Below are 19,372 nucleotides of genomic sequence, written 5' to 3'. Positions count from 1 at the left end.
CCAAGACAAAACACACACCACAATAACCCATGTCACACCCTGGCCTGACCAAATAAAGAAAGAAAACACAAAATACTAAGACCAAGGCGTGACAAGTTCGACACATACAACGACACAGAGTAACACATGGATTAAAACAAACATAGTCAATAATACAGTATAAACAAGTCTATATACGATGTGAGAAAATGAGGTGAGATAAGGGAGGTAAAGGCTAAAAAAGGCCATGGTGGCAAAGTAAATACAATATAGCAAGTAAAACACTGGAATGGTAGATTTGCAATGGAAGAATGTGCAAAGTAGAAATTAAAATAATGGGGTGCAAAGGAGCAAAATAAATAAATAAATTAAATACAGTAGGGAAAGAGGTAGTTGATTGGGCTAAATTATAGGTGGGCTATGTACAGGTGCAGTAATATGTGAGCTGCTCTGACAGTTGGTGCTTAAAGCTAGTGAGGGAGATAAGTGTTTCCAGTTTCAGAGATTTTTGTAGTTCGTTCCAGTCATTGGTAGCAGAGAACTGGAAGGAGAGGCGACCAAAGAAATAATTGGTTTTGGGGGTGACTACAGAGATATACCTGCTGGAGCGTGTGCTACAGGTGGGAGATGCTATGGTGATCATGGTCCAAACACAACAAGACAGTTGTGAAGAGGGCACCACAACACCTTTTCCCTTCAGAAGACTGAAAAGATTTGGCATGGGTCCCCAGATCCTTAAAAATTCTACAGCTGCACCATTGAGAGGATTGCATCATTGCCTGATATGGCAGCTGCTCGGCATCTGACCATAAGATACAGATGGCCCAGTACATCACTGGAGCCAAGCATCCTGCCATCCAGTACCTTTATAATAGGCGTGTCAGAGGAAAGCCCCAAAAATTGTCAGAGACTCCTGTCACCCTGGTCATAGACTGTTTTCTCTGATACGCACGGCACGCGGTACCGAAGAGCCAAGTCTAGGACCAAAAGGCTCCTGAACAGCTTCTACCCCCAAGCCATAAGACTGCTGAACAATTCATCAAATGGCCTCCGGACTATTTACACAGACCCCCCCCCACACACACACACATTTGTTTTGTATACCGCTGCTACTCACTGTTTATTATCTATGTATAGTCACTTCACCCCTACCTACATGCACAAATTACCTCGACTAACCTGTACTACCCCCCCCCACCCACCCACTCGGTACCGGTACCCCCTGTATATAGCCTCGTTATTGTTATGTTATTGTGTTACTTTTTATTATTTTATACCTACGTTTATTTGGTAAATATTTTCTTAACTCTTCCTGAACTGCACTGTTGGTTAAGGGCTTGTAATTAAGCATTTCACGGTAAAGGCAACCACTTGTCATATTCGGCACATGTGACAAATAAAGTTGGATTTGATAGCAGGCTAGTGATTTGAGTGATTTGATAGCAGGCTAGTGATTTGATAGCAGGCTAGTGATTTGATAGCAGGCTAGTGATTTGATAGCAGGCTAGTGATTTGATAGTGATTTGATAGCAGTGATTTGATAGCAGGCTAGTGATTTGATAGCAGTGATTTGATAGCAGGCTAGTGATTTGATAGCAGGCTAGTGATTTGATAGTGATTTGATAGCAGTGATTTGATAGCAGTGATTTGATAGCAGGCTAGTGATTTGATAGCAGGCTAGTGATTTGATAGCAGGCTAGTGATTTGATAGCAGGCTAGTGATTTGCTTTGCAACGCTTGCAGTTAGCCACTGAGTCCTTCCAAACCACAAATTGTTGAATTTGCGATTTCCAACTTGTTGTGTAATATTTATATCCAATGACCAATGAGCACCGATACATTTTATCTATAATTTATCTTAATAATAATAATAATATATGCCATTTAGCAGACGCTTTTATCCAAAGCGACTTACAGTCATGTGTGCATACATTCTACGTATGGGTGGTCCCGGGAATCGAACCCACTACCCTGGCGTTACAAGCGCCATGCTCTACCAACTGAGCTACAAGGATTGAAAAGGATTTGCCAGTAGATTGTAGATGTGATTCATGATGATGACTGATTGAGTGTATGATGTTGACATGATCAGTCTAATCAAAGCTACAGTAGATATAACGTGATAACATTTTATATGTGGCCAATGACCTTGGGCCTTCTTGGATGGGCACTTCTAAATCTCATGAGTGGCAGAACACTGAGCCAATCACGGCGCAACGAGGAACATTACCAACCCCTACGCTCTGTATTTTCCTCTGGCTGCCCCACACCACTAAAGTCACTAAAGCACCTTATACCACCCACCACCCACCACTGCGACTTGTATGCTCTAGTCGGCTGGCCCTCACTACATATTCGTCGCCAGACCCACTGGCTCCAGGTCATCTACAAGTCCATGCTAGGTAAAGCTCCGCCTTATCTCAGTTCACTGGTCACAATGGCAACACCCATCCGTAGCACGCGCTCCAGCAGGTGTATCTCACTGATCATCCCTAAAGCCAACACCTCATTTGGCCGCCTTTCGTTCCAGTACTCTGCTGCCTGTGACTGGAACGAATTGCAAAATCGCTGAAGTTGGAGACTTTTATCTCCCTCTCCAACTTCAAACATCAGCTATCCGAGCAGCTAACCGATCGCTGCAGCTGTACATAGTCTATAGGTAAATAGCTCACCCTTTTTCACCTACCTCATTCCCATACTGTTTTTATACTGTTTTTATTTATTTACTTTTCTGCTCTTTTGCACACCAATATCTCTACCTGTACATGCCCATCTGATCATTTATCACTCCAGTGTTAATCTGCAAAATTGTATTATTCGCCTACCTCCTCATGCCTTTTGCACACATTGTATATAGACTGCCCATTTTTTTCTACTGTGTTATTGACTTGCTAATTGTTTACTCCATGTGTAACTCTGTGTTGTCTGTTCACACTGCTATGCTTTATCTTGGCCAGGTCGCAGTTGCAAATGAGAACTTGTTCTCAACTAGCCTACCTGGTTAAATAAAGGTGAAATAAATAAAAAACCACAGAAAGCACTGAGCTAGACTGAAACGCCTGCATTTTGGAGCTGCCTTACTCAAGAAAGCAAAGAGACCATGTTTGTATATATTTTTTTATTACATTGTTTGAAAACTGATATGTGACACAAATGAAATGTAATTTGTCACATACACATATATATAAGTATATATGCCATTTAGCAGACGCTTTTATCCAAAGCGACTTACAGTCATGTGTGCATACATTCTACGTATGGGTGGTCCCGGGAATCGAACCCACTACCCTGGCGTTACAAGCGCCATGCTCTACCAACTGAGCTACAGAAGGACCATGGTTAGCAGATGTTAATGCGAGTGTAGCAAAATGCTTGTGCTTCTAGTTCCGACCATGCAGTAATAACCAACGAGTAATCTAACCCAACAATTTCACAACAACTACCTTATACACACAAGTGTAAAGGAATGAATAAGAATATGTACATAATGATAAATGAATGAGTGATGGTACAGAACAGCATAGGCAAGATGCAGTAGATAGTATAGAGTACAGTATATACATATGAGATGAGAAATGTAGGGTATGTAAACATTATATAAAGTGGCATTGTTTAAAGTGGCTAGTGATACATTCATTTATCTTTCATTATTAAAGTGGCTAGAGATGAGTCAGTATGTTGGCAGCAGCCACTCAATATTAGGCTGTTTAACACTCTGATGGTCTTGGGATAGAAGCTGTTTTTCAGTCTCCCAGTCCTTGCTTTGATGCACATATTAATGCCAAAATAACATGCTAAACAGGTGGGGCTCAAATGACGTGTCGCCCTGAATGATGGGTCGCCACTGGTCTATGCACACTCACTAGACTCTACCTACACACTCACATATACTTACACTGAAACTCCAACACACACACACACACACACACACATACGCTGCTGCTATGTTGATTATCTGTCCTTGTGACTATTACCCCTACCTACATGGACATATTACGACGTGGTACCCCAGCACATTGACTCGGTACCGCTACTCCTTGATTATACCCTCATTATGATCTATTGTGTTTCTATTTCCTTACTTTTTAAGTCTCCAATGTTGGGAAAGGGCTAGTAGCATTTCACTGTAAAGTCTAAATGAGTCCAAAAACGTGATGTGATTGATTTTGATGATATACCAGAAATCAGCAAAACGGGTTTGCCCTGCCCACTTCAAGCTGGCAAGCTCTATAGACTAAAGTCTATATTATCTACTCGATAGCGCGTAAACTCTATGTGCGTAAACTACTATCCTTTTCGAGGTAAAGTTACATGTCTACAACACCAGGTGGTGCTGTTGTAGTATATGTCAGAGGCTCGTTGGCAATTTGCAAGATCAACCTAGAGTCACCGGTAGACGTCACTTAGTAAAAGTAAATTTTACCAAATGATTTACTTTATGCTACGTTTCGTATTGTATGTATTAATTTGTGGTTGTCCATCAGACATTTCGTATGATATGTTGCGAATTACAATTTAATTTATATTTATATTATATATGCAAGCAGATATCCATAGACTTCCAGCTATTGCGCTAATGCTAGTTGGTTTTGCGAGCCAATACTATCTCTAACTTCCTTCATACTGGACAGAGACTTAAAATGGTATCCATAAATTCATCTTTCTCTGGGGACGTAGATAAAGGCCTCATTGCCAAAATCCCGAAGTATGCCTTCAACATATCATACTCATTGAAGTGCCTTGGCTTTACGTTTACGATGTTATGTCTATTCTATGACAGCAGGCTGCAGCTGTCCAAATCCCAGGTTGCTGAGTAAATCCATTGCATCCACAGGTTAATAAACTAGCATGCTAGCTAGTCTCTTGGAAAAGGTGGGTCGCTTGAAAACGATTTGTTAACTAGAGAATTACACGTATGTCCATTAATTGGCAGAAGACAAGTGACGAATATTATGAAGAATGCATAACTTTGAAAGCTGTGCTCGTCGACAAAAAGCAAACCAGGCAAGATCGGGTCATTTTCAACACATTGAATTCCCAGGTAGCTAACTACATTTAACACTATCGAGTTTAAACCTCTTCGATTAATTACTCTAGCAAACAGTTCATGCCTGAATGTTTAATTTATTTAAGTCGAGTGTAATGCTTTATTGAATTTATATACCGGTTTCCAGAAAGTCCCAGGTATTTCCATGTGTTTGGAAAACTATCTAATCGACTGCTAGTTTGGAGCTAGCCTAGCAAACATTAACTAGCTTGACGTGCGTGAGACTTCGCGAGTTTGTTGTTTGTGAACAATATGATCTTAGCTGATTAGATACAACTTTGCCTGTTCCTGTGATAACTTATTAGAGTGACTCACAAAGCAGGGGTCCTACTCTATTTGGATGAGTTATTTAGCTAACGTTAGTTCAACCCTGTATGCTGACAACATGTTTTAAGTCTCAACTAAGAGCATTACGCCTCATGTCCACCAGATTCATCAAACTGTTTGCGTTCCGGCGGAAGTCCTTCGTTGTCGATGGATCAGTCCGAAACGCTACGCTGGGGATGCCGCACTAGGTTTCGGTGCATTCTGCGTGCCGCATGAGTGAAATATTTTCCACTCTTGCTTTGCTGTACAGAACGGTGGTACAAACGGAAGTACACACACATACTCCATACAAGTTGCAAAGCGACGCAGGTGCATCAACTACAAAAATGTGAGCTAGACATATGGCCAAATAAAACGCAGATGTATCTGGTGAACATCGGGCGTTACAGTCTGGAGTGTGATCAGGAGAAGGCATAGTGATGTAGTCAAAATGTTTGCTTTTTTCAGTTATGAAGAAAAATCTTTATTTTTTTCTGTTATTGAAAACTGACCCCTGTCTTTTATCAAGTGAGGTGTTTTTCTAAGCTCCATGGACACCTTGGATAGTAGGAGTGAGCCCCGGTATTCTGATGGCGATCACAACCATTGGCTGATGGAGAGACCGGAAGACATGGATCAGAGGGGCCGGGAGGGGTGGCGGCTGGTAGATGTCCTGCTCTCCGGGGGTGCTCCATGGGGATTCACACTCAAAGGAGGCAGAGAGCACCGAGAACCACTGCTCATCACAAAGGTAATTCAGGAGACAGTCTGCTCTAATATAAATCAATATATAATACCATGCAAGAAAGGCCCTCTTCCAAGTCTGAGTTGTGAAATATCAGAGGACATTAATATGGTACACTCTTTACTGTTTTATGTTCCTGATAACGTTGACAAATGTTTCCTGTTGTAGAAGGAAGTGTGCTTGTCTTAACAGGGTTGATGGATTTGCCTGTCAGTCTGAAGGAGTATCTTCAGTAGGTCATGTGTAGACGAGCCTCTTTACTGCGTGATCCCAGATGGCAGAGCACCTTTAGGGAGATATGGTTAGAATTCGGTAAACTCTGGAGAAGTTGGATTTAAACATTTATTTTCACACATTGTATGGCCCGTACTGACTGGTAAGACATTCCGGTTTATAGATGTGGCTTTGGTGACAGGAGGTTCTCAGAAATGGGTCAAACAGAGGGCTGTTAAATATGTTTTTGGAGTACGGCATTGCACCTTCAGCAGCGACAGACCAAGTACAGGTCTCCTGGAGCAAAGATACTAGTGGAGGTTTGACCTCTCACAGCAGAAAGACTAGTGGAGGCTTGACCTCTCACACAGCAGAAAGACTAGTGGAGGTTTGATCTCTCACACAGCAGAAAGACTAGTGGAGGTTTGACCTCTCACACAGCAGAAAGACTAGTGGAGGCTTGACCTCTCACAGCAGAAAGACTAGTGGAGGCTTGACCTCTCACAGCAGAAAGACTAGTGGAGGTTTGACCTCTCACAGCGGAAAGACTAGTGGAGGTTTGACCTCTCACACAGCAGAAAGACTAGTGGAGGTTTGACCTCTCACACAGCAGAAAGACTAGTGGAGGTTTGACCTCTCACAGCAGAAAGACTAGTGGAGGTTTGACCTCTCACAGCAGAAAGACTAGTGGAGGTTTGACCTCTCACAGCGGAAAGACTAGTGGAGGTTTGACCTCTCACAGCGGAAAGACTAGTGGAGGTTTGACCTCTCACAGCGGAAAGACTAGTGGAGGTTTGACCTCACACAGCGGAAAGACTAGTGGAGGCTTGACCTCTCACACAGCAGAAAGACTAGTGGAGGCTTGACCTCTCACACATCAGAAAGACTAGTGGAGGCTTGACCTCTCACACATCAGAAAGACTAGTGGAGGCTTGACCTCTCACACATCAGAAAGACTAGTGGAGGCTTGACCTCTCACACATCAGAAAGACTAGTGGAGGCTTGACCTCTCACACATCAGAAAGACTAGTGGAGGCTTGACCTCTCACACATCAGAAAGACACTAGTGGAGGCTTGACCTCTCACAGCGGAAAGACTAGTGGAGGTTTGACCTCTCACAGCGGAAAGACTAGTGGAGGTTTGACCTCACACAGCAGAAAGACTAGTGGAGGCTTGACCTCTCACACATCAGAAAGACTAGTGGAGGCTTGACCTCTCACACATCAGAAAGACTAGTGGAGGGTTGACCTCTCACACAGCAGAAAGACACTAGTGGAGGCTTGACCTCTCACACAGGTTCCTCTACTGGTTCCGCTAACTGGAACCTTTCCCCCTGTGGCCGGGTCTACTGGAACCCTTCCCCCTGTGGCTGAGTACCTTATTCCCTTTATAGTGCACTACTTTTTTACTATTTGGGACGTACCCTCAGTTGCCCCTCACTGGAACCTGCCCCTCGCCCTTCCTGAATCATCACCCCCACCACCCTCCCTCTCACAGATGTGACACATTCCACGTTCCAACCCAGAGAGGCCCGGTACTGTACTCAGGGCTGTTTTACTGTAACGGTACTGTAACTCAGGGCTGTTTTACTGTAACTCAGGGCTGTTTTACTGTAACGGGTACTGTAACTCAGGGCTGTTTTACTGTAACGGTACTGTAACTTGGGGCTGTTGTACTGTAACGGGTACTGTAACTTGGGGCTGTTGTACTGTAACGGTACTGTAACTCAGGGCTGTTTTACTGTAACGGTACTGTACTCAGGGCTGTTTTACTGTAACGGTACTGTACTCAGGGCTGTTTTACTGTAACGGGTACTGTAACTCAGGGCTGTTTTACTGTAACGGTACTGTAACTCAGGGCTGTTTTACTGTAACTCAGGGCTGTTTTACTGTAACGGGTACTGTAACTCAGGGCTGTTTTACTGTAACGGTACTGTACTCAGGGCTGTTTTACTGTAACGGGTACTGTAACTCAGGGCTGTTTTACTGTAACGGTACTGTAACTCGGGGCTGTTTTACTGTAACGGTACTGTAACTCAGGGCTGTTTTACTGTAACTTGGGGCTGTTGTACTGTAACGGGTACTGTAACTTGGGGCTGTTGTACTGTAACGGTACTGTACTCAGGGCTGTTTTACTGTAACGGTACTGTACTCAGAGCTGTTTTACTGTAACGGGTACTGTAACTCAGGGCTGTTTTACTGTAACGGTACTGTAACTCAGGGGCTGTTGTACTGTAACGGTACTGTAACTCAGGGCTGTTTTACTGTAACGGTACTGTACTCAGGGCTGTTGTACTGTAACGGTACTGTACTCAGGGCTGTTGTACTGTAACTCAGGGCTGTTGTACTGTAACGGTACTGTAACTCAGGGCTGTTGTACTGTAACTCAGGGCTGTTTTACTGTAACGGTACTGTACTCAGGGCTGTTTTACTGTAACGGTACTGTAACTCGGGGCTGTTGTACTGTACTCAGGGCTGTTTTACTGTAACGGTACTGTAACTCAGGGCTGTTGTACTGTAACTCAGGGCTGTTGTACTGTAACGGTACTGTAACTCGGGGCTGTTGTACTGTAACTCAGGGCTGTTGTACTGTAACTCAGGGCTGTTGTACTGTAACGGTACTGTAACTCAGGGCTGTTGTACTGTAACTCAGGGCTGTTGTACTGTAACTCAGGGCTGTTTTACTGTAACTCAGGGCTGTTGTACTGTAACTCAGGGCTGTTGTACTGTAACTCAGGGCTGTTGTACTGTAACTCAGGGCTGTTGTACTGTACTCAGGGCTGTTTTACTGTAACGGTACTGTAACTCAGGGCTGTTGTACTGTAACTCAGGGCTGTTGTACTGTAACTCAGGGCTGTTGTACTGTAACTCAGGGCTGTTGTACTGTAACTCAGGGCTGTTGTACTGTAACTCAGGGCTGTTTTACTGTAACTCAGGGCTGTTTTACTGTAACGGTACTGTAACTCAGGGCTGTTGTACTGTAACTCAGGGCTGTTGTACTGTAACTCAGGGCTGTTTTACTGTAACGGTACTGTAACTCAGGGCTGTTGTACTGTAACGGGTACTGTAACTCAGGGCTGTTTTACTGTAACGTTACTGTAACTCAGGGCTGTTGTACTGTAACTCAGGGCTGTTTTACTGTAACTCAGGGCTGTTTTACTGTAACGGTACTGTACTCAGGGCTGTTTTACTGTAACTGTACTGTAACTCAGGGCTGTTGTACTGTAACTCAGGGCTGTTGTACTGTAACTCAGGGCTGTTTTACTGTAACGGGTACTGTAACTCAGGGCTGTTGTACTGTAACTCAGGGCTGTTGTACTGTAACTCAGGGCTGTTTTACTGTAACGGGTACTGTACTCAGGGCTGTTGTACTGTAACTCAGGGCTGTTTTACTGTAACTCAGGGCTGTTTTACTGTAACGGGTACTGTAACTCGGGGCTGTTGTACTGTAACTCAGGGCTGTTTTACTGTAACGGTACTGTACTCAGGGCTGTTTTACTGTAACGGTACTGTAACTCGGGGCTGTTGTACTGTACTCGGCTGTTTTACTGTAACGGTACTGTAACTCAGGGCTGTTGTACTGTAACTCAGGGCTGTTGTACTGTACTCAGGGCTGTTTTACTGTAACGGTACTGTAACTCAGGGCTGTTGTACTGTAACTCAGGGCTGTTGTACTGTAACTCAGGGCTGTTTTACTGTAACTCAGGGCTGTTTTACTGTAACGGTACTGTACTCAGGGCTGTTTTACTGTAACGGTACTGTAACTCAGGGCTGTTGTACTGTAACTCAGGGCTGTTTTACTGTAACGGTACTGTAACTCAGGGCTGTTGTACTGTACTCAGGGCTGTTTTACTGTAACTCAGGGCTGTTGTACTGTAACTCAGGGCTGTTTTACTGTAACGGTACTGTAATTCAGGGCTGTTTTACTGTAATGGGTACTGTAACTCAGGGCTGTTGTACTGTAACTCAGGGCTGTTTTACTGTAACGGGTACTGTAACTCAGGGCTGTTTTACTGTAACGGGTACTGTAACTCAGGGCTGTTGTACTATAACTCAGGGCTGTTGTACTGTAACTCAGGGCTGTTTTACTGTAACGGTACTGTAACTCAGGGCTGTTTTACTGTAACGGTACTGTAACTCAGGGCTGTTGTACTGTAACTCAGGGCTGTTTTACTGTAACGGGTACTGTAACTCAGGGCTGTTTTACTGTAACGGTACTGTAACTCAGGGCTGTTGTACTGTAACTCAGGGCTGTTGTACTGTAACTCAGGGCTGTTGTACTGTAACTCAGGGCTGTTGTACTGTAACTCAGGGCTGTTGTACTGTAACGGGTACTGTAACTCAGGGCTGTAACTCAGGGCTGTTGTACTTTAACGGGTACTGTAACTCAGGGCGGTTGTACTGTAACTCAGGGCTGTTGTACTGTAACGGGTACTGTAACTCAGGGCTGTAACTCAGGGCTGTTTTACTGTAATGGGTACTGTAACTCAGGGCTGTTTTACTGTAATGGGTACTGTAACTCAGGGCTGTTTTACTGTAACTCAGGGCTGTTGTACTGTAACTCAGGGCTGTTGTACTGTAACTCAGGGCTGTTGTACTGTAACTCAGGGCTGTTGTACTGTAACGGTACTGTAACTCAGGGCTGTTTTACTGTAATGGGTACTGTAACTCGGGGCTGTTGTACTGTAACTCGGGGCTGTTGTACTGTAACTCAGGGCTGTAACTCGGGGCTGTTTTACTGTAATGGGTACTGTAACTCAGGGCTGTTGTACTGTAACTCAGGGCTGTTGTACTGTAACTCAGGGCTGTTGTACTGTAACTCAAGGCTGTTGTACTGTAACTCAGGGCTGTTGTACTGTAACTCAGGGCTGTTTTACTGTAACTCAGGGCTGTTGTACTGTAACGGTACTGTAACTCAGGGCTGTTTTACTGTAACTCAGGGCTGTTTTACTGTAACGGGTACTGTAACTCAGGGCTGTTTTACTGTAACGGGTACTGTAACTCAGGGCTGTTGTACTGTAACTCGGGGCTGTTGTACTGTAACTCAGGGCTGTTTTACTGTAATGGGTACTGTAACTCAGGGCTGTTGTACTGTAACTCAGGGCTGTTTTACTGTAACGGGTACTGTAACTCAGGGCTGTTGTACTGTAACTCAGGGCTGTTTTACTGTAACGGGTACTGTAACTCAGGGCTGTTTTACTGTAACGGGTACTGTAACTCAGGGCTGTTGTACTGTAACGGTACTGTAACTCAGGGCTGTTGTACTGTAACTCAGGGCTGTTGTACTGTAACTCGGGGCTGTTGTACTGTAACTCAGGGCTGTAACTCGGGGCTGTTTTACTGTAACTCAGGGCTGTAACTCGGGGCTGTTTTACTGTAACGGGTACTGTAACTCGGGCTGTTGTACTGTAACTCAGGGCTGTTTTACTGTAATGGGTACTGTAACTCGGGGCTGTTTTACTGTAACGGGTACTGTAACTCGGCTGTTTTACTGTAACGGTACTGTAACTCGGGGCTGTTTTACTGTAACTCAGGGCTGTTTTACTGTAACTCGGCTGTTGTACTGTAACGGGTACTGTAACTCGGGGCTGTTTTACTGTAACTCGGGGCTGTTTTACTGTAACTCGGGGCTGTTTTACTGTAACTCAGGGCTGTTTTACTGTAACGGTACTGTAACTCAGGGCTGTTGTACTGTAACTCAGGGCTGTTGTACTGTAACTCAGGGCTGTTTTACTGTAACGGGTACTGTAACTCGGGGCTGTTGTACTGTAACTCGGGGCTGTTGTACTGTAACTCGGGGCTGTTGTACTGTAACTCGGGGCTGTTGTACTGTAACTCGGGGCTGTTGTACTGTAACTCAGGGCTGGTACTGTAACTACTGTAACTCGGGCTGTTGTACTGTAACTCGGGGCTGTTGTACTGTAACTCGGGGCTGTTGTACTGTAACTCGGGGCTGTTGTACTGTAACTCGGGGCTGTTGTACTGTAACTCGGGGCTGTTGTACTGTAACTCGGGGCTGTTGTACTGTAACGGGTACTGTAACTCGGGGCTGTTGTACTGTAACTCGGGGCTGTTGTACTGTAACTCGGGGCTGTTGTACTGTAACTCTGTTGTACTGTAACTCGGGCTGTTGTACTGTAACTCGGGGCTGTTTACTGTAACTCGGGGCTGTTGTACTGTAACGGGTACTGTAACTCGGGGCTGTTGTACTGTAACTCGGGGCTGTTGTACTGTAACTCGGGGCTGTTGTACTGTAACTCGGGGCTGTTGTACTGTAACTCGGGGCTGTTGTACTGTAACTCGGGGCTGTTGTACTGTAACTCGGGGCTGTTGTACTGTAACTCGGGGCTGGGGCTCCCGAGTGGCGCAGCAGTCTAAGGCATCTCAGTGCTTGAGGCGTCACAACAGACACCGTAGTTTGATTCCAGGCTGTATCACAACCGGCCGTGATGTGCGCACTCCCTCAAATCTTTTGGAGAAAATATAATTTCTATTTTATTCAGCTTTGATCAACTATATTCTTTATACTATAAAATAATGCCACTGAATTCTAAGCAAATTATGTCTGCTAAATGAACTAGTGTCGCCCACAGCCATATGGCATAACCAGATCAGGACCTAACATGAGGACAACTCATAGCTATTCTGTTCTTCTGAAATAAACTACATTTTCTTCATATTATGTTTCTTTAGGCCTGTCTAAAATCGATAATGGATTTATTGTGATGGTGTAGACTATATTACATGGATTTTTTGTGACGGCGTAGACTATATTACATGGATTTATTGTGACGGTGTAGACTATATTACATGGATTTATTGTGACGGTGTAGACTATATTACATGGATTTATTGTGACGGTGTAGACTATATTACATGGATTTATTGTGAAGGTGTAGACTATATTACATGGATTTATTGTGATGGTGTAGGTAGATTATATTACATGGATTTATTGTGATGGTGTTGGTAGATTATATTACATGGATTTATTGTGATGGTGTAGGTAGATTATATTACATGGATTTATTGTGATGGTGTAGACTAATACATGGATTTATTGTGATGGTGTAGGTAGACTATATTACATGGATTTATTGTGATGGTGTAGGTAGACTATATTACATGGATTTATTGTGATGGTGTAGGTAGACTATATTACATGGATTTATTGTGATGGTGTAGGTAGACTATATTACATGGATTTATTGTGATGGTGTAGGTAGACTATATTACATGGATTTATTGTGATGGTGTAGGTAGACTATATTACATGGATTTATTGTGATGGTGTAGGTAGACTATATTACATGGATTTATTGTGATGGTGTAGGTAGACTATATTACATGGATTTATTGTGATGGTGTAGGTAGACTATATTACATGGATTCATTGTGATGGTGTAGGTAGACTATATTACATGGATTTATTGTGATGGTGTAGGTAGACTATATTACATGGATTTATTGTGATGGTGTAGGTAGATTATATTACATGGATTTATTGTGATGGTGTAGGTAGACTATATTACATGGATTTATTGTGATGGTGTAGACTATTACATGGATTTATTGTGATGGTGTAGACTATATTACATGGATTTATTGTGACGGTGTAGACTATATTACATGGATTTATTGTGACGGTGTAGACTATATTACATGGATTTATTGTGACGGTGTAGACTATATTACATGGATTTATTGTGATGGTGTAGGTAGACTATGTTACATGGATTTATTGTGATGGTGTAGACTATATTACATGGATTTATTGTGATGGTGTAGGTAGACTATGTTACATGGATTTATTGTGATGGTGTAGACTATATTACATGGATTTATTGTGATGGTGTAGGTAGACTATGTTACATGGATTTATTGTGACGGTGTAGACTATATTACATGGATTTATTGTGACGGTGTAGACTATATTACATGGATTTATTGTGATGGTGTAGACTATATTACATGGATTTATTGTGACGGTGTAGACTATATTACATGGATTTATTGTGATGGTGTAGACTATATTACATGGATTTATTGTGATGGTGTAGGTAGACTATATTACATGGATTTATTGTGATGGTGTAGACTATATTACATGGATTTATTGTGATGGTGTATACTATATTACATGGATTTATTGTGACGGTGTAGGTAGATTATATTACATGGATTTATTGTGATGGTGTAGACTATATTACATGGATTTATTGTGATGGTGTAGGTGGACTATATTACATGGATTTATTGTGATGGTGTAAGTAGACTATATTACATGGATTTATTGTGATGGTGTAGGTAGACTATATTACATGGATTTATTGTGATGGCGTAAGTAGACTATATTACATGGATTTTTTGTGATGGCGTAAGTAGACTATATTACATGGATTTATTGTGACTGGGTAGACTATATTACATGGATTTATTGTGATGGTGTAGACTATATTACATGGATTTTTTGTGATGGTGTAAGTAGACTATATTACATGGATTTTTTGTGACGGCGTAGACTATATTACATGGATTTATTGTGATGGTGTAGGTAGACTATATTACATGGATTTTTTGTGACGGTGTAGACTATATTACATGGATTTATTGTGACGGTGTAGACTATATTACATGGATTTATTGTGATGGTGTAGACTATTACATGGATTTATTGTGATGGTGTAGGTAGATTATATTACATGGATTTATTGTGATGGTGTTGGTAGATTATATTACATGGATTTATTGTGATGGTGTAGGTAGACTATATTACATGGATTTATTGTGATGGTGTAGGTAGACTATATTACATGGATTTATTGTGATGGTGTAGGTAGACTATATTACATGGATTTATTGTGATGGTGTAGGTAGACTATATTACATGGATTTATTGTGATGGTTTAGGTAGACTATATTACATGGATTTATTGTGATGGTGTAGGTAGACTATTACATGGATTTATTGTGATGGTGTAGGTAGACTATATTACATGGATTTATTGTGATGGTGTAGGTAGACTATATTACATGGATTTATTGTGATGGTGTAGATTATATTACATGGATTTATTGTGATGGTGTTGGTAGATTATATTACATGGATTTATTGTGATGGTGTAGGTAGATTATATTACATGGATTTATTGTGATGGTGTAGGTAGACTATATTACATGGATTTATTGTGATGGTGTAGGTAGACTATATTACATGGATTTATTGTGATGGTGTAGGTAGACTATATTACATGGATTTATTGTAATGGTGTAGGTAGACTATATTACATGGATTTATTGTGATGGTGTAGGTAGACTATATTACATGGATTTATTGTGATGGTGTTGGTAGACTATATTACATGGATTTATTGTGATGGTGTAGGTAGACTATATTACATGGATTCATTGTGATGGTGTAGGTAGACTATTACATGGATTTATTGTGATGGTGTAGGTAGACTATATTACATGGATTTATTGTGATGGTGTAGGTAGACTATATTACATGGATTTATTGTGATGGTGTAGATTATATTACATGGATTTATTGTGATGGTGTTGGTAGATTATATTACATGGATTTATTGTGATGGTGTAGACTATATTACATGGATTTATTGTGATGGTGTAGGTAGACTATATTACATGGATTTATTGTGATGGTGTAGGTAGACTATATTACATGGATTTATTGTGATGGTGTAGGTAGACTATATTACATGGATTTATTGTGATGGTGTAGGTAGACTATATTACATGGATTTATTGTAATGGTGTAGGTAGACTATATTACATGGATTTATTGTGATGGTGTAGGTAGACTATATTACATGGATTTATTGTGACGGTGTAGACTTACATGGATTTATTGTGATGGTGTAGGTAGACTATATTACATGGATTTATTGTGATGGTGTAGGTAGACTATATTACATGGATTTATTGTGATGGTGTAGATTATATTACATGGATTTATTGTGATGGTGTAGGTAGACTATATTACATGGATTTATTGTAATGGTGTAGGTAGACTATGTTACATGGATTTATTGTGATGGTGTAGGTAGACTATATTACATGGATTTATTGTGATGGTGTAGGTAGACTATATTACATGGATTTATTGTGATGGTGTAGGTAGACTATATTACATGGATTTATTGTAATGGTGTAGGTAGACTATATTACATGGATTTATTGTGATGGTGTAGGTAGACTATATTACATGTATTTATTGTGATGGTGTAGGTAGACTATATTACATGGATTTATTGTGATGGTGTAGGTAGACTACTACATGGATTTATTGTGATGGTGTAGGTAGATTATATTACATGGATTTATTGTGATGGTGTAGGTAGACTATTACATGGATTTATTGTGATGGTGTAGGTAGACTATATTACATGGATTTATTGTGATGGTGTAGGTAGACTATATTACATGTATTTATTGTGATGGTGTAGATTATATTACATGGATTTATTGTGATGGTGTTGGTAGATTATATTACATGGATTTATTGTGATGGTGTAGGTAGATTATATTACATGGATTTATTGTGATGGTGTAGGTAGACTATATTACATGGATTTATTGTGATGGTGTAGGTAGACTATATTACATGGATTTATTGTGATGGTGTAGGTAGACTATATTACATGGATTTATTGTGATGGTGTAGGTAGACTATATTACATGGATTTATTGTGATGGTGTAGGTAGACTATATTACATGGATTTATTGTAATGGTGTAGGTAGACTATATTACATGGATTTATTGTGATGGTGTAGGTAGACTATATTACATGGATTTATTGTGATGGTGTAGGTAGACTATATTACATGGATTTATTGTGATGGTGTAGGTAGACTATATTACATGGATTTATTGTGATGGTGTAGGTAGACTATTACATGGATTTATTGTGATGGTGTAGGTAGACTATATTACATGGATTTATTGTGATGGTGTAGGTAGACTATATTACATGGATTTATTGTGATGTGTAGATTATATTACATGGATTTATTGTGATGGTGTTGGTAGATTATATTACATGGATTTATTGTGATGGTGTAGGTAGACTATTACATGGATTTATTGTGATGGTGTAGGTAGACTATATTACATGGATTTATTGTGATGGTGTAGGTAGACTATATTACATGGATTTATTGTGATGGTGTAGGTAGACTATATTACATGGATTTATTGTGATGGTGTAGACTATATTACATGGATTTATTGTGATGGTGTAGACAGACTATATTACATGGATTTATTGTGATGGTGTAGGTAGACTATATTACATGGATTTATTGTGATGGTGTAGGTAGACTATATTACATGGATTTATTGTGATGGTGTAGACTATATTACATGGATTTATTGTGATGGTGTAGACAGACTATATTACATGGATTTATTGTGATGGTGTAGGTAGACTATATTACATGGATTTATTGTGATGGTGTAGGTAGACTATATTACATGGATTTATTGTGATGGTGTAGGTAGACTATATTACATGGATTTATTAGTCTTTTTAAAGTGTAGATGTTCTAAAGGTCTGCATCAGTGGCTTGTAGGCGGAAGCCAGGAGATGCCAAATGTGTTTATGTTAATTTTGGTCAATTACCGTGAGCCCGACAGTTATTTACTTGACAATCACCGGCTGACGAAATGTTGTGACCTCCACAGCCTTAGTAGCTACTTTAAGTAAATTCCTGCAGTCAACTTGTTAGGAGAGGCGGCAGCGTGGGGCGGCAGCGTAGCCTAGTGGTTAGAGCGTTGGACTAGTAACCGGAAGGTTGCGAGTTCAAACCCCCGTCGTTCTGCCCCTGAACAGGCAGTTAACCCACTGTTCCCAGGCCGTCATTGAAAATAAGAATTTGTTCTTAACTGACTTGCCTGGTTAAATAAAGGTTAAATAAAAAGATAAAGCAGATTGCTTGCTTCATTTAACCTGTCACATTATAATGCATTCTGCAGCTTACCATAGTTCATCAGGAAAGTTGAGCCAGTCACGTGTTTGTTTGTAAATTACACAACAGGAGAAAGAGGGAGGAGATGAGTCTAGCTGTGAGCAGAGCAGGCCCTAGCTGCTTCAGAGACACTGCTCTTCTCTGAGCAGAGCAGGCCCTAGCTGCTCCAGAGACACTGCTCTTCTCTGAGCAGAGCAGGCCCTAGCTGCTCCAGAGACACTGCTCTTCTCTGAGCAGAGCAGGCCCTAGCTGCTCCAGAGACACTGCTCTTCTCTGAGCAGAGCAGGTCCTAGCTGCTCTTCTCTGAGCAGAGCAGGCCCTAGCTGCTCCAGAGACATGGCTCTTCTTCCATCAGAGAAGCATGTTTTAAATCCTTGTTCATTTGCTCGATGTCTCTCGTGCACATTAACAAGTGAATGTCCAAACTCCCTGGTATGTAAGGGAACTCCCCCCTGAAATGGACAAAAATGAATGGGAAGTCATTGGCATTGAACAAACCATATAACACTTTGAAAATCCAACAGGTGGCGAGTGCGCTCCACCGTGGTTTTTCATATTGCAAATGCAACCCAAGTCAACATCCAAAAGCAACATTTTGAAAAGGTGAATAGTTTTTCCATAACCTAGCAACCCCTTAAAGTGCTTTCTGGACCGTTTTTCAAAATGGTTTAGAGTTGTGTGTCAATTACACATGTATAAGAACTGTATCAACATACTTTAGTCATATTTTATTATCATTTTTTAAATTAATTTTTTACTTGTGCATAATGTTTTGTCCATTTGCAATATGATTTCATAGGAAGTCAAAGTCAAAAGTCACTTTTTCTTTGGCCAAATAACATAAGAAATTTGACGGGCTCAAAAATCCTCCAGAAATGCTAAATTGACTGGCCTGATGAACACAGGATGGCCGGGCAGTGATAGTTGTAAGTCGCTCTGGATAAGAGCGTCTGCTAAATGACTTAAATGTAAATGTAAATGTAGTTGTTCCTTTCCATCGCTCGTTGTGTTGATTTCATCATGTCCATTTTGTGATGTTTTTTTCGCTATAGAATCATATTGCAAATACACGTGCATTTGCAATATGTTTC

The 19,372-nt window shown here is 41.2% G+C and overlaps 1 protein-coding gene across 3 annotated transcripts in view; it reads left to right on the top strand.

Annotated features, from left to right (window-relative positions):
* Window positions 1-4,724: 4,724 nt before the first annotated feature.
* Window positions 4,725-19,372, top strand: part of shroom2a (shroom family member 2a) — a 108,088-nt gene continuing 93,440 nt past the window's right edge. Inside the window, exons 1-2 of one of the 3 annotated variants that reach the window (XM_052468996.1) lie at window positions 4,725-4,851; window positions 5,862-6,083. In XM_052468996.1, coding sequence (XP_052324956.1) covers window positions 5,883-6,083 — 201 coding nt within the window. In that variant the 5' untranslated portion in view covers window positions 4,725-4,851; window positions 5,862-5,882. Of the gene's footprint in view, window positions 5,021-5,861; window positions 6,084-19,372 lie in introns of all 3 variants that reach the window. The other 2 variants (XM_052468994.1, XM_052468997.1) reach the window with 2 other exon arrangements.

This window comes from Oncorhynchus keta, chromosome 1, assembly GCF_023373465.1.
Source record: "Oncorhynchus keta strain PuntledgeMale-10-30-2019 chromosome 1, Oket_V2, whole genome shotgun sequence".
In the NCBI taxonomy this organism is placed as follows: domain Eukaryota; kingdom Metazoa; phylum Chordata; class Actinopteri; order Salmoniformes; family Salmonidae; genus Oncorhynchus; species Oncorhynchus keta.
The sequence above is the reverse complement of the archived record's forward strand: the minus strand, read 5'-3'. Positions and strand labels throughout refer to the sequence as shown.